Source organism: Citrus sinensis, chromosome 1 (assembly GCF_022201045.2).
Source record: "Citrus sinensis cultivar Valencia sweet orange chromosome 1, DVS_A1.0, whole genome shotgun sequence".
NCBI lineage: Eukaryota > Viridiplantae > Streptophyta > Magnoliopsida > Sapindales > Rutaceae > Citrus > Citrus sinensis.
In genome coordinates this window covers 5,599,884-5,612,011 of record NC_068556.1, presented here as the reverse complement: position 1 = coordinate 5,612,011, position 12,128 = coordinate 5,599,884, and the positions used below count along the sequence as shown (strand labels likewise).

Here is a 12,128-nt window from a genome sequence, read left to right as displayed (position 1 = left end):
TTGATATGATCGCGATCCGATTCAATCAAATTGGATTCTTCATCCGCATTCAATCCGAAACCGAATTTTACATCGGATCATATGGGATTGGGTTAATTGCCCAATCCTAGCTAGTGTTGCGGTACAGTCGTCCGGAATAATCTGAGAAGACAAAAGATTAATGCTCCCTCTTCTTCTCTTTTGCTGGTGTGTCACACACGTTTGCTTAGATGCCACAGCTTGAAAGATAAAAAAACCTTGCTAGCTAGCTTTCGTTGTGGCAAATACTAAGTCATGTGACTGACACGTGCCTAACACGACTTTGTTGATAAAACTTTTTCAAAATTTCGTCTCTTTCCTCCCTTAAAGGGATCCATCATCACATGGACCAACCTGTAGAGAATACAAAACTAACTAACTTCAAAAAATTTCGAATTTATTCAATCATCCAATCATTTATGAGCTATACTGAGCTCATGGGCTTCAATAATGCTAGGCCTTTTGTCCCGTTCCCACTATTATATTGAAGGCCAAGACAAATCTGTCACAGCTTCCACTCTCATCAGTGTCTTGAATTATTATTCTATCCATTACATTCAAATCTCCGCTCCAAAGCCACCAAAGGATACTTTTTTTTTTAAGTCTGTTATATAGAGATGTTATTGATATTATATCAAATATTACAATTAATATTTATAATCATACTATATAAATGGGGACACCGTCATACATTGACATATTGAAGTACTTGTCCATATATTTTAAACCCTCTTTAATATTCGAGGGGTGTCTACATCACTCACATTTCGTAAGGGAGAGACTGTCTCCACTCAATTATGTTAATAATTGAGGGCGTACTGAAATTAACCCACATAAAGTTCTTATGGAGACTCAAACCATTGCACTCAACATTGTAAGTGCAAAGCTTCTCCCATTGAACCAAAGGCTCGCCGGTCACCAAAGGCTACTTACAAGGGAAAAAAAGAAAAAAGAAAAAACGAAAAGAATTCTTTAATCTTCTATGGCTTAAACTGTTCGGAAAACTTTTTTATTTTGACTACATTTAATATGTATTGCCTTTTGCATGCTGTAGGACATCATGCCCAATGAAGCCAGCAAGTGGCCAGTGGGTATCTTATGTCAAAGTGGTCATCATCAGTACAGAGCACTAGAGCACTAACTAGTGTAACTTCACATATAATTTAATTAACTTCTTCTTGCCATTAATTTTTCTGTTGGAAACAAGGAGCTGGCATGGCAAAAACCATATTCATGGTCATCAACTATACTTATCATAGTAAAAGTTTACATAATAACTAAAGAAGTGTTTATCCAGACCTATCTATAGATATTCATTCTTCTTTAAATTCCTTCATAACATGTCATAAAGTTTGGAGTTCTAATTACTTCCTGCATTTGTGACTCTCAAGTGTCACCACTACTTTTTCTTGCTTTTCTCTTACATTTCGGTCACATGAAATAGCTAGCAGCTCTTATTCACTTGCTTTAAGTTTTATGTTCATGAGCTTGACTGTTAATTGCTAAACGAACAAAATCTCACATAATATTCTGCTTTTAGACTTTTATATAGAATTTAAGAGATGATTCTGTCAAAGGTGTAGCTTATCACATGGCAAGTTCTCTTTGTTATTGTGATTACAGATAGCAGTGCCTTTCCATACTACTGTGCCCTTCACCAAATATTGTTGACTGTCTGGTTTATGTAGACAAATGGTTCTTTCCTTCTTCATCTTTTTTTCCCCCCCCAATTATTCTGTCCTTCTTTGCTTCTTAATAATAAGTTTCATCGGGTTCTGTGCATGCTTTTGATTCTCTCAATAAAAGTTGACCATTTTAATTAGATGCACTCACACTCACTCCTATATTATATTACATTGCACAGATAAATTTCCCATAGAAATTGATTTGTTGCCACAACTCTTTCTATTAGTTGTAGGTATGGGCATGTTGTAGTACTTGATCAAGTGAGGAGGGCCAGATTTCGCCTAGCTTTAGATTTGCTTTTGTGGGGTTAAGAAGATTTGGCTGACATGGGAAATCTCAGTCTTGGCAAGATATTAGACTGCCTTTGCATTTCTTCACCAGGGTCATGCTCTTGTTTTTGCCTTAACACCTTTGAAGGTCAAGATGAGTTTGAGAAAAAACCACTCATGAAGAGTGATGGAGGCCAGTTGCTGAGATTGAAGGATGTCGTTTCTGGTAACCAGACCTTGGCCTTTCAGTTAAAGCCTAAGGTACATCAACGTTTTCTTCTTCCGAATTCCCATTTAAGTGCCCTCCAAAATTAAAGTAGAACACTAATTACTTACATATGATTGGATTTTTTCGATGCTGGTTCATGCAGATGGTGGTGCTAAGAGTGTCCATGCACTGCAATGGCTGTGCAAGAAAAGTTGAGAAACATGTATCAAAGTTGGAAGGTATGTCCTTATAAAATGGTAACTGGTTGATCACCTTTTGTATTTCATCATCTTAAAGATATTATACCCACCAAGATCTTTGAAAATGAATCGGAGTAGTTCATTTGATGAGATTTAAGGTCACCATTTTCATTGAAAATCATATACTTCTCTGTGGGCATGCATCTTCTTTTGGCAGTAAAACAGCCCTGATCCTTTTTTTTTTTGTGTTCACATTGATTTGTATCTCTCTTACCGTGAAGTAATTCATTTTTCTTTTTCCATTTTTAATAATTATCAGGGGTGACCTCATACAAAGTAGACTTGGCAAGCAAGATGGTGGTGGTGATTGGGGACATAATTCCTTTTGAAGTGCTGGAGAGTGTTTCTAAAGTAAAAAATGCTGAGCTTTGGAGTGCTTCTTGCTACTGATCATGAAGAATAACTTGCTCTCACTTGCACGTTACATCCCACTCATCCCAAAGAATTTGCAATTTTATCATTATCAAGCAATTATTATGATACACCGTACATGTCATGTTCCCATCTTTTGTTCTCTTGTGCAGAGAAAAATTAAAATATCTGCATTATATAACAGGAATTAAGCCTTTTGTTTGATTAATTAGCTCTGTGGCTCTGTGCTTTATTCAAAGGCGTAGAAGTTCAGAAATTGTTTAAATGTGACCGACAACCCTGTATAAGAAGTTACTTCAACAAATGAATTGTGTAAATATCACGAGTATTAAAAATTAAAAAAATAATAATAAAGTGGTGTGTGTCTATTATGTATATAGATTGTGTGTTTGGGTTAGAGAATATGTCTTATTTTTTAATAAGAATTTCTTCGAATACTTTTCTCTTTAGTATGATTCTTATTTAAGTAATAAGTAATTTCTCTTTTGGGACTTGACTTATTCAAAGAGGAATATTACTAGTATAAGAAAATGAATATTTCTCCTACGAGAAATAATCACTATATATATGGATGTTGGGTTTACTTATTTGTATAATATAGCAATTAGTTCTCTGCAAGGATATATGGATGTTGGGTTCACTTATTTGTATAATATAGCAATTAGTTCTCTGCAAGTAGATAATTTTTAATGTGAGAGAAACGGTAGGTCTATTGAGAGATTGGATGTCATTAAGATTTTAGGTGTGAGGAAAAATACTAAAGTGATTATACTAATTTTTCACATAGTAAATTTCCTCTCGTCATCCTCGACAGTCGTAATTTTTTTTCAATATAAGAGTTTTTTATGTAAATTCTTATATTATGTTATTGATTTTATTCTTCATTTATTTTTTATTTTTTATTTTGTTTGATACTTTTACTTGCAAGATCTTGGCTGGTATATATATAATGAAAGTGTCGTTCAATATTCAGGCTCATCTATTTTACAAAAGATAGCTCTCTGTATAGACTGCTGGGCCCAGGCAGCAGAAAATAAGAGTAGCACATCCTCTGCGATGTGGTCCAGAGAATCGCAAATGAAGATTGCATGGAAGAGATAAAATGGCAAGCTCAGTCTGTAAAGTGGGAAAGACCAGGATGGCACTGCATGCCCAGCCCACCGACATTAAATGCTTGTTTCCCTTATAATTTATCAGAGTCACATAATTCAGAGTGAAGACTTTAAAAGCAAATAAATCAATCGGCTGAATCTAGCTAGGATGCCAATATGGCCACAGATCCACGGACAACAAGTAACAGTCTTCAAATCTTCTGTTGTAAGTACTTGCGCCCCTTTTTTCTTTTTTTATACAACGAACCCCCGATTCTACCCTCCAAAATCAACAATAGAGAATTTAACCTTAGCCAACTTCATTAGAAGGGGAATTCCGTCTCACTCGAACCCATGCACTCAAGATACACTCAAACCTTGAGTATAACTTTTTCTTATTATGGTTTTGTTGAAGATATAGTTGCAGCTGAGCTGGACAGACCTAGCTGGCGTGTCAAGTTGGAAATAACCGACTGACATGTGGCAAGTGCTAAGTGGCTGAACTAAATCTAGAGTTGTTAATTAGTTAGAATAATAGCTTATAAGCTTAGCTAAGTAAGCTTATCAACTGTATTGAACTTTTGGTTAATAAAAATCGAGAATCTTCTATTTCATTTTCTCTGTTTTTTCTTTGTTTCCAAACATCTCATTACAAATTCTAATATGGTATCAGAGCCACGAAGCATGGCAAATCCAAACAATTCAGGATTGTCTTCACTTTCCTTTTCCTTTATCCAACCAACAAAACTTGATCGAACAAATTATCTAGTGTGGAGAGCTCAAATTCGAGCTTCGATTATTGCAAATGGTCTTGAAGGTTTTATCAAAGGTGAATCTCTCTGTCCAAATCGTTTCCTCTCTTCATATGAGAATGCTGCCAGTAGGTCAGAAGCTCAGAGTTCAAGCAGACGTGAAAATCCTGCCTATATTGATTGGAAGAAAGCTGACAAGCTTCTACAAAGCTGGATGCTGTCGTCTATGGTAGACAATGTACTTATCATGATTGTGGATTGTGATACTTCACTTGAGATCTGGGAGAAACTTGCCGAGATGTTCATGTCACAGTCAAAGGCTAGATATATGCCTCTGAAAATGCAGATTCAAACCATAAAGAAAGGAGCTATGTCAGTAAGTGATTACTTCAATAAGATGAAAAAAATTGCAGATAACTTAGCTATTAGTGGTAGTCCTCTTGCTTCAACTGATTTTATAATGCATTTGTTCACTGGTTTAGATGATAACTATGAGTCACTTGTGACAACCATACTTGCTAGGCTGGAAAAAGATAGTCTAACTGTTGAAGAAGTGTATTCCTTAATGCTTAGTCATGAAACTAGGGTTGAAATGAGTAAGGGAAAGGTGCAAAATGAATTGATGCACGATATGTCAGCTAATTTTTCTCAGAAAGGACAGAATTACAATAAATTCAATAATGCTAATCAGAGAGGTTTTAATGGTGGAAATTTTACTGGAATAGACAATGGCAAAGGAGGATATAATGTTGATAAGGAAGTCATTTGTCAAATATGTTTCATACCTGGTCATGTAGCATACAAATGTAGGAATAGATTTAATCAGAATTTTATTCCTAGACAAGGAAGAGGTGGTTTTAGGCCTCGAGGTGGTTTCAATTACAGAGGTTTTCCTGGTCAGTCTCAGAACATGTATGGAAGAGGTTATGGTGGTTTTTATGGTGCTGCAATTGGTGTTCCTAGATATACTGCACCAATGTTTCAAGGAAATGTTGCATATCAGAATGCAAATGTTATGTATCCTCAAGGATTTCCTGTGATTCAAGGACTACCAGACCAATACAATGGTGCAATTGCTACTCCATTTGCTAACTATGGAGTTATTCCTCCTACTGTTCCTAATGCACAGATTGCTCCTACTGCTCCAGTTGCTGGTTATGAAGTTGTAGCTAATCCTGCTTGGTATATTGACTCAGGGGCAACAAATCATGTGACAAAGGAAGCAGGTATCTTCTCTTCTTACTCAGTTTATCATGGTTTTGATAAGCTACATGTAGGAAATGGCATGGGGCTGCATATTAAACATGTTGGTTGCACAATATTGAATACACATGCTGCAACATCTATCTATCTAAATAACATTTTGCATGTCCCAGCTATAACCAAAAACCTCTTAAGTGTATCTAAACTACTGGCTGACAATGATGTTGTTGTTGAATTCCATAAAACCTCTTGTTTTGTCAAGGACAAGAACTCAAGGATCATCTTGCTCAAGGGGATTGCTAGAGGAGGATTATATCAAGTTGAAGGTCTTGTTGCAGTGTCTCATGCTGCAGTTTCAAATAGAGTCAAGTCTAATGTTTTTTGTGTCATTTCCAATTCCAGTTCTGTGTCAAATGTATGTTCTTCTCCAGTGTCAATGATTAGTCATTCCAATATTTCAAACTTTATACACTCTAGAGATATTTTGACAGATGTAAATACTTCTCAATTCAATAATGAAGCCTCAATGGCCTTGTCTGTTGCTTACTCAAAATCAGTTGATTACAATATTTTGCATAAGAGAATTGGTCATCCTACAGTGCATGCTCTTAAACAAATTCTGAAGCATCTCAATCCTTCTCTCGATATCAATAGAGCCCTCAAACCAATTTTTTGTAATGCTTGCCAATTTGGAAAATGTCACATGCAACATTTTCCCTCTATAAATACCACTACCATTCAACCACTGGAATTGTTGCATGCTGATATATGGGGACCAACTCATTTGCTGTCATCTCAAGGCTATCACTACTATCTTTCTATCTTAGATGACTTCACTAGATTCACCTAGATATTCCCTCTTGTTACCAAATCTCAAGCCTTACAAACCTTTATTGAATTCCAGCATATGATAGAAAAATGTCTCAATAAGAAAATCAAATGTCTTCAAACAGATTGGGGAGGTGAATTTAGGCCATTTCTTCCTTATCTTGCTGAGTAGGGAATCCAATTTAGACACCCTTGTCCTTACATTCATCATCAGAATGGAAAGATTGAACGCAAACATAGACATATAGTGGAAACAGGCCTTACCCTTCTTGCTCAAGCACATTTACCACTGAAGTTTTGGTGGAATGCCTTCCATACTGCAACATTTCTCATAAACAGGCTACTCACACCCATTCTAGATAATAAATCACCATTTGAGAAATTATTCAACAAAAAGCCAGATTACTCAATTATGAGGGTATTTGGGTGTGCTTGTTTCCCATATCTGAGGCCCTATAATCATCATAAATTAGAGTTTAGAACTGCCAGATATATTTTTCTTGGGTATAGCTCTCTTCACAAAGGCTATTTGTGTCTTCATTCTTCTGGTAGAATCTATGTTAGTAACCATGTTACATTTGATGAGTCATGTTTTCCTTTTCAGTCAGGAGTTGATTTTTCTTCAGTTAGTCACTCTTGCTCTTCTTCTGATCATTCCTCTCAATCTTCTGATCATTCATCTTCTGTTTTTCCTTTGATTCAACTTGATATAACCAAGTCTTCATCCTTAACAGCAGTTGATCTCGGTTCCTCTCTACCCTCTCCAAATTCCTCTTCTCAATACTCTATCCAATCCCACTCAAACCAATCTACCTCACATGTCCATCATTTAACTCCACCATTGGAATCAGCTACTGGTCATCCAATGCTCACTCGATTAAAGGCTGGTATATTCAAACCTAAAGCCTATATTACAGCCAATTCTACTAAGCCTACAGAACCTGCTACTACCTCAAAAGCTCTTCAAGATTCAGCTTGGCATAAAGCTATGACAGATGAGTATCAAGCCTTAATCCATAATCATACTTGGACTCTTGTCAAACCTACTCATCCCGTTAAAGTAATTGGGAATAAGTGGGTATTTCGGATTAAATATAATCCCGATGGCAGTGTCTCTAGATACAAGGCTAGACTTCTTGCTAAGGGGTTTCATCAAACTCAAGGGCTGGATTTCCATGAAACTTTCAGTCCTGTCATTAAATCCTCAACCATCAGAATTATCTTGAGTATGGCAGTAATAAATCATTGAGTACTCAGGCAAATAGACATTAATAATGCCTTCCTTAATGGCCACTTAACTGAAGAGGTTTATATGCAACAGCCTGAGGGGTTTATAGATAGTTCCAGACCTAACTATGTTTGTAAGTTGCATAAAGCACTCTATGGGCTTAAACAGGCTCCAAGGGCATGGTTTGATAGACTCAAATTAGTTCTTACAACTCAGTGGGGCTTTAGGAATTCCATTTCAGACACTTCCCTTTTCTTTAAGAGAACACAAGGTCATCTGCGGCTTGTCTTGGTGTATGTAGATGATATTATTATTACAGGCTCCAGTCCTCAGCTTGTTCAGCATACTATTATCAACTTCCAGTCTGCTTTTGCACTTAAAGATCTTGGTGCATTGAATTATTTTTTGGGAGTTCAGGTCCTTTACAACAAATCTGGTATTCATCTTTCTCAGTCCAAGTATATCACTGATTTGCTTGCCAAGGTGCACAAGCAGGACAGTACACCTTGTTCTACTCCTATGCTTTCTAGAGTGGCCTTTACTAAAGCTGATGGTGAACCCTTTTCTGATGTTACTCTATACAGAAGCACCATAGGTGCTCTTCAGTATGCTACATTGACTAGACCAGAGATTGCTTTTTCTGTCAACAAGCTTAGTCAATTTCTATCCTCTTCTACTGTCACTCATTGGCAGGCATGTAAAAGGATTTTACGTTATCTAAAGGGTACTGTTAGTCTTGGTTTACAGTTCTACAATCATGGTAGTTTGCATGTTGACTGTTTTAGTGATGCTGATTGGGCTGGGGACAGAGATGATAGGAGGTCTGTGGCTGGTTATTGTGTTTATATGGGTCCAAATTTAGTGTCTTGGTGCTCTAAAAAGCAAGCAGTGGTATCTCGATCCAGTGCTGAGTCTGAATATCAAGCATTAGCAATGGCAGCAGCTGAAGTCTTATGGATTCGATCTCTTCTAACTGAGATTGGTCTTACTCTTTCCTCCATTCCAATCATATGGTGTGATAATCAAAGTGCAGCAGCTTTAGCTTCTAATCCCAAGTTTCATTCCAGGACAAAACACATTGAATTGGATGTTCATTTTATTAGAGAGAAAGTTGCTGCTCAATGTCTTAAGGTTCAGTATATTTCTAGCTCAGAACAGACTGCTGACATTCTCACCAAAGCTCTTTCTTATCATCCTTTTCTCTACTTACGTGACAAGCTCAACCTTACTTCCTCGGTTGAGCTTGAGGGGGGATGTTGAAGATATAGTTGCAGCTGAGCTGGACAGACTGTTGAGTGTTAGAAAATGCATATTTATAAAGGAGAAAACCATCATTTTACATTTTAAGTCTTACTAACAACCCTTACTTTTATGTTTTTAACATTCTTGTGATTTAATTACGTGTGTTTTATTTTAATTAAGTACTTTATGTATTTTAGGGGCATTATAGTCATTTCACAATAAAGGAGAGATCAGACGGCAAAACGGACATCACTTTTGAACTCAGGACGGTCAAAAACCTAAGGAGGAGCATAAAAGGAAAAATGGCACTATTCACATGTACGGTACTATTCACATGTACGGTACTGTATACGTTACTGTTCACGACACTGTTCACATAGACGGATGATGACGTGGCATTGACCGATGATATGGCATTGACTGATGAGGTGTCACGATCCTGTTGGACTAAAATTCTTATGTACTGTTGATGGTGACGTGGCAGCATATCAGTGGACGAAAAATCTCGCGTACGGTGCATGCATCACACAGGATTATTTTCAACCAAACCGCGTTACTGTTCATCCGGGTCAAACCGCGTTACTGTTCAAAGTCGGGTCAAACCGTGTTACTGTTCATCCGCGTGGTCAAACCGTGGACTGTTGACTGATGACGTGGCGCAATCCTGAGCGTCCAAACTGTTTTTAATCCGATGGCCATGATTTACTCCATGTATCTATAAAAAGGGGGCCTCTCCCCCCTAATTTGATATCTCTGAATCCATTTTTGGACTCCATTTTCTGTAATTCTCTCTCCATCTTGTATTTTCTTCGTATTTTAATAAATTCCCATTTTGCCCCTAGTTCAATTATGAGTGACTAATTTTCTTTCAAGCTTGGGTTGAAGGTGAAGTCTCAACATGTGTCATGGGCTTAATTTGGTAAATTTATTTTCTCTTCCCCTCTAGTTTTTGTGGATGTTTTGACTTCTCGTCGACAAATAATACTAATCTTGTCTAGTACCGCCTTGGTTACACCGGCTCTCTAGTATAAGGTTATTATTATTTGGCACGGTAAGCCCTTAGCACCATATTGATTAGAGCGTGGTTCATGAGGTGTGGATTCCCCCCTCATGATTTAATTGGTATTAATAAGGAATATTTAGCCCATGATGCATGTTGATACGGATCCAGATACCCAAGTACGTCAATTTAATAGATTTTCTCTTCAATTTATTCTCTCAATTGCAATTCCAATTTTAGAATTTATTCTCGCCATTTTAATTTAAGTTTTAGCATATTCCAAATCATTTCCACCACAAATCCAATCACCCATTTACAAAATTAATTCTACACAATTAAAATCCACCTCCTCGTGGGATCGACACTCGTCACCATTGATCTATACTACAATAGATTCGTGTGCTTGCGAGTACATTAAAATTTGCACAACAAGTTTTTGGCGCCGTTGCCGGGGAGGTAAGTACTTTTAATTCAGAGAATTAATTTTTGTGAATAATTTCTTTTATTTGTTTTCTTGTATTTTTTTTTATTATAAAAAAAAAGAAAAAAAAAGTGAATCTATATTTAAATGTTAGTATTTTTTTTCTTTTTCTCTTCTTTAAAATTCTGTAATTTCATTTTCAATTTATTTTTTCTTTGTAATTTTTTTTTGTTTGTTTATCTTATTAATTTATTTTTAGTTGATTTATTTCACGTATTTGTTTTTATGTTTTTTTTATAGTAAGGTTGTAATAGCGCAATAAGGTTAGTATCGTAATTTCTCCCTCTTCTTTATTTTTATTTGTTTTGTTCCCATCTTTATTTTTATTTTATTTGTTTTGCATGCATGGTCGTAGGTCATTATTACCTAATCTTGAACCTATAGACCTTGAATTAGAAAAAACACTTCGCACACAAAAACACATTAAAAATAAATTTGAAATGGATTTACAAGCACCACAGGAGAGGCCATTTAAGGACTATTTTAGTCCCTTAGCTAATTTGAGCACATCATGCATAAGATACCCAAATGTAGCTGCTAGGAGTTTTGAATTAAAACCTAGTGTGCTAAATTGTCTCCCCACATTTTATGGCCTAGAAAATGAGGATCCATATAATCATCTGAATGATTTTCATGCTATTTGTCAAACTTTTAAATACGAAAATTTTTCAGATGATGATGTAAATCTTAGATTATTCCCATTTTCTTTAAAGGATAGAGCTCGTTCATGGCTTAATACATTGCCTGCTAATAGCATTGCATCATGGGAACAAATGGTAACGAAATTTTTGAATAAATATTTCCCAGTGCATAAAACCAATGATATTCGCAGGAAAATCTCAGAGTTTACCCAGAGAGAGGACGAGCAATTTTTCGAAACATGGGAGCGATTCAATGGGCTACTCTTGAAGTGTCCACATCATGGGTATGAGAAATGGCACCAATGCCAATACTTTTTGGAGGGATTACTACCGAATGTGCAAGAATGGCTAATGGCAACAAGTGGAGGAGAGCTAATGTCAAAAAGTGCATCAGAAATTTGGGAGTTTTTCCAGCGACAAGCGGATAATTCCCAACAACGGAGTCGATCACTCAGGAATACTAGAAGAATTAAAGGAGTGAATGAGGTTCACATTGGCGAATCAACTTCAGGAATCAAAGAAGTCAAGGAGATGGTTGAAGGTCTTGCTCGACAAATAGCATCGTTATCGACTGCTAAATCAACAGAACCACATGACCATGACTCATACTCAAATCAAGCCAATGCCATAAGTGTAATGAGAAAGCCATCAAATTACAACCCATACTCCAACACATATAACCCTGGATGGAGAGACCACCTCAATTTTTCATGGTCTCAAGGATTCCAACAAAATGGACCAGCAGCTCCAGCTCCACCAATGCAACAAATTCCTCAAGCCTCTCAGCCCCCATTTAGACCATTCAATCAGAATCAGAACTACTCTCAACCCAGACCATGGGAGGATGCA

At 36.6% G+C, this 12,128-nt stretch overlaps 1 protein-coding gene and 1 non-coding gene across 6 annotated transcripts; one reads left to right on the top strand and one right to left on the bottom strand.

Annotated features, from left to right (window-relative positions):
• Positions 1-1,075: 1,075 nt before the first annotated feature.
• Positions 1,076-4,499, top strand: LOC102620555 (hypothetical protein). 5 transcript variants are annotated; one of them, XM_006475658.4, is made up of 4 exons: positions 1,076-1,164; positions 1,931-2,234; positions 2,345-2,420; positions 2,701-3,021. In XM_006475658.4, exons 2-4 carry the CDS (start codon positions 2,031-2,033, stop codon positions 2,829-2,831), a joined length of 411 nt encoding a protein of 136 aa, XP_006475721.1. In that variant the 5' UTR covers positions 1,076-1,164; positions 1,931-2,030; the 3' UTR covers positions 2,832-3,021. The 5 variants fall into 5 exon arrangements, with proteins under 5 accessions (XP_006475721.1, XP_006475719.1, XP_006475720.1 ...); XM_006475656.4 differs by having other exon boundaries at positions 1,099-1,254; XM_006475657.4 differs by having other exon boundaries at positions 1,158-1,254; positions 1,937-2,234.
• A 6,963-nt stretch (positions 4,500-11,462) lies between these two features.
• On the bottom strand, positions 11,463-11,566 carry LOC127898728 (small nucleolar RNA R71). The gene has a single exon (XR_008050577.1). It is a non-coding gene; the product is annotated as a small nucleolar RNA R71 (small nucleolar RNA).
• Between the last annotated feature and the right edge of the window lie 562 nt (positions 11,567-12,128).

What these genes read in the sequence shown, in the direction of transcription:
- LOC102620555 (XM_006475658.4), top strand. Translation starts at nt 2,031, where the DNA reads ATGGGAAATCTCAGTCTTGGCAAGATATTAGACTGCCTTTGCATTTCT. An exon ending in CCTTTCAGTTAAAGCCTAAG is followed by an intron (nt 2,235 to 2,344) that starts GTACATCAACGT and finishes TGGTTCATGCAG; the next exon opens with ATGGTGGTGCTAAGAGTGTC. An exon ending in ACATGTATCAAAGTTGGAAG is followed by an intron (nt 2,421 to 2,700) that starts GTATGTCCTTAT and finishes AATAATTATCAG; the next exon opens with GGGTGACCTCATACAAAGTA.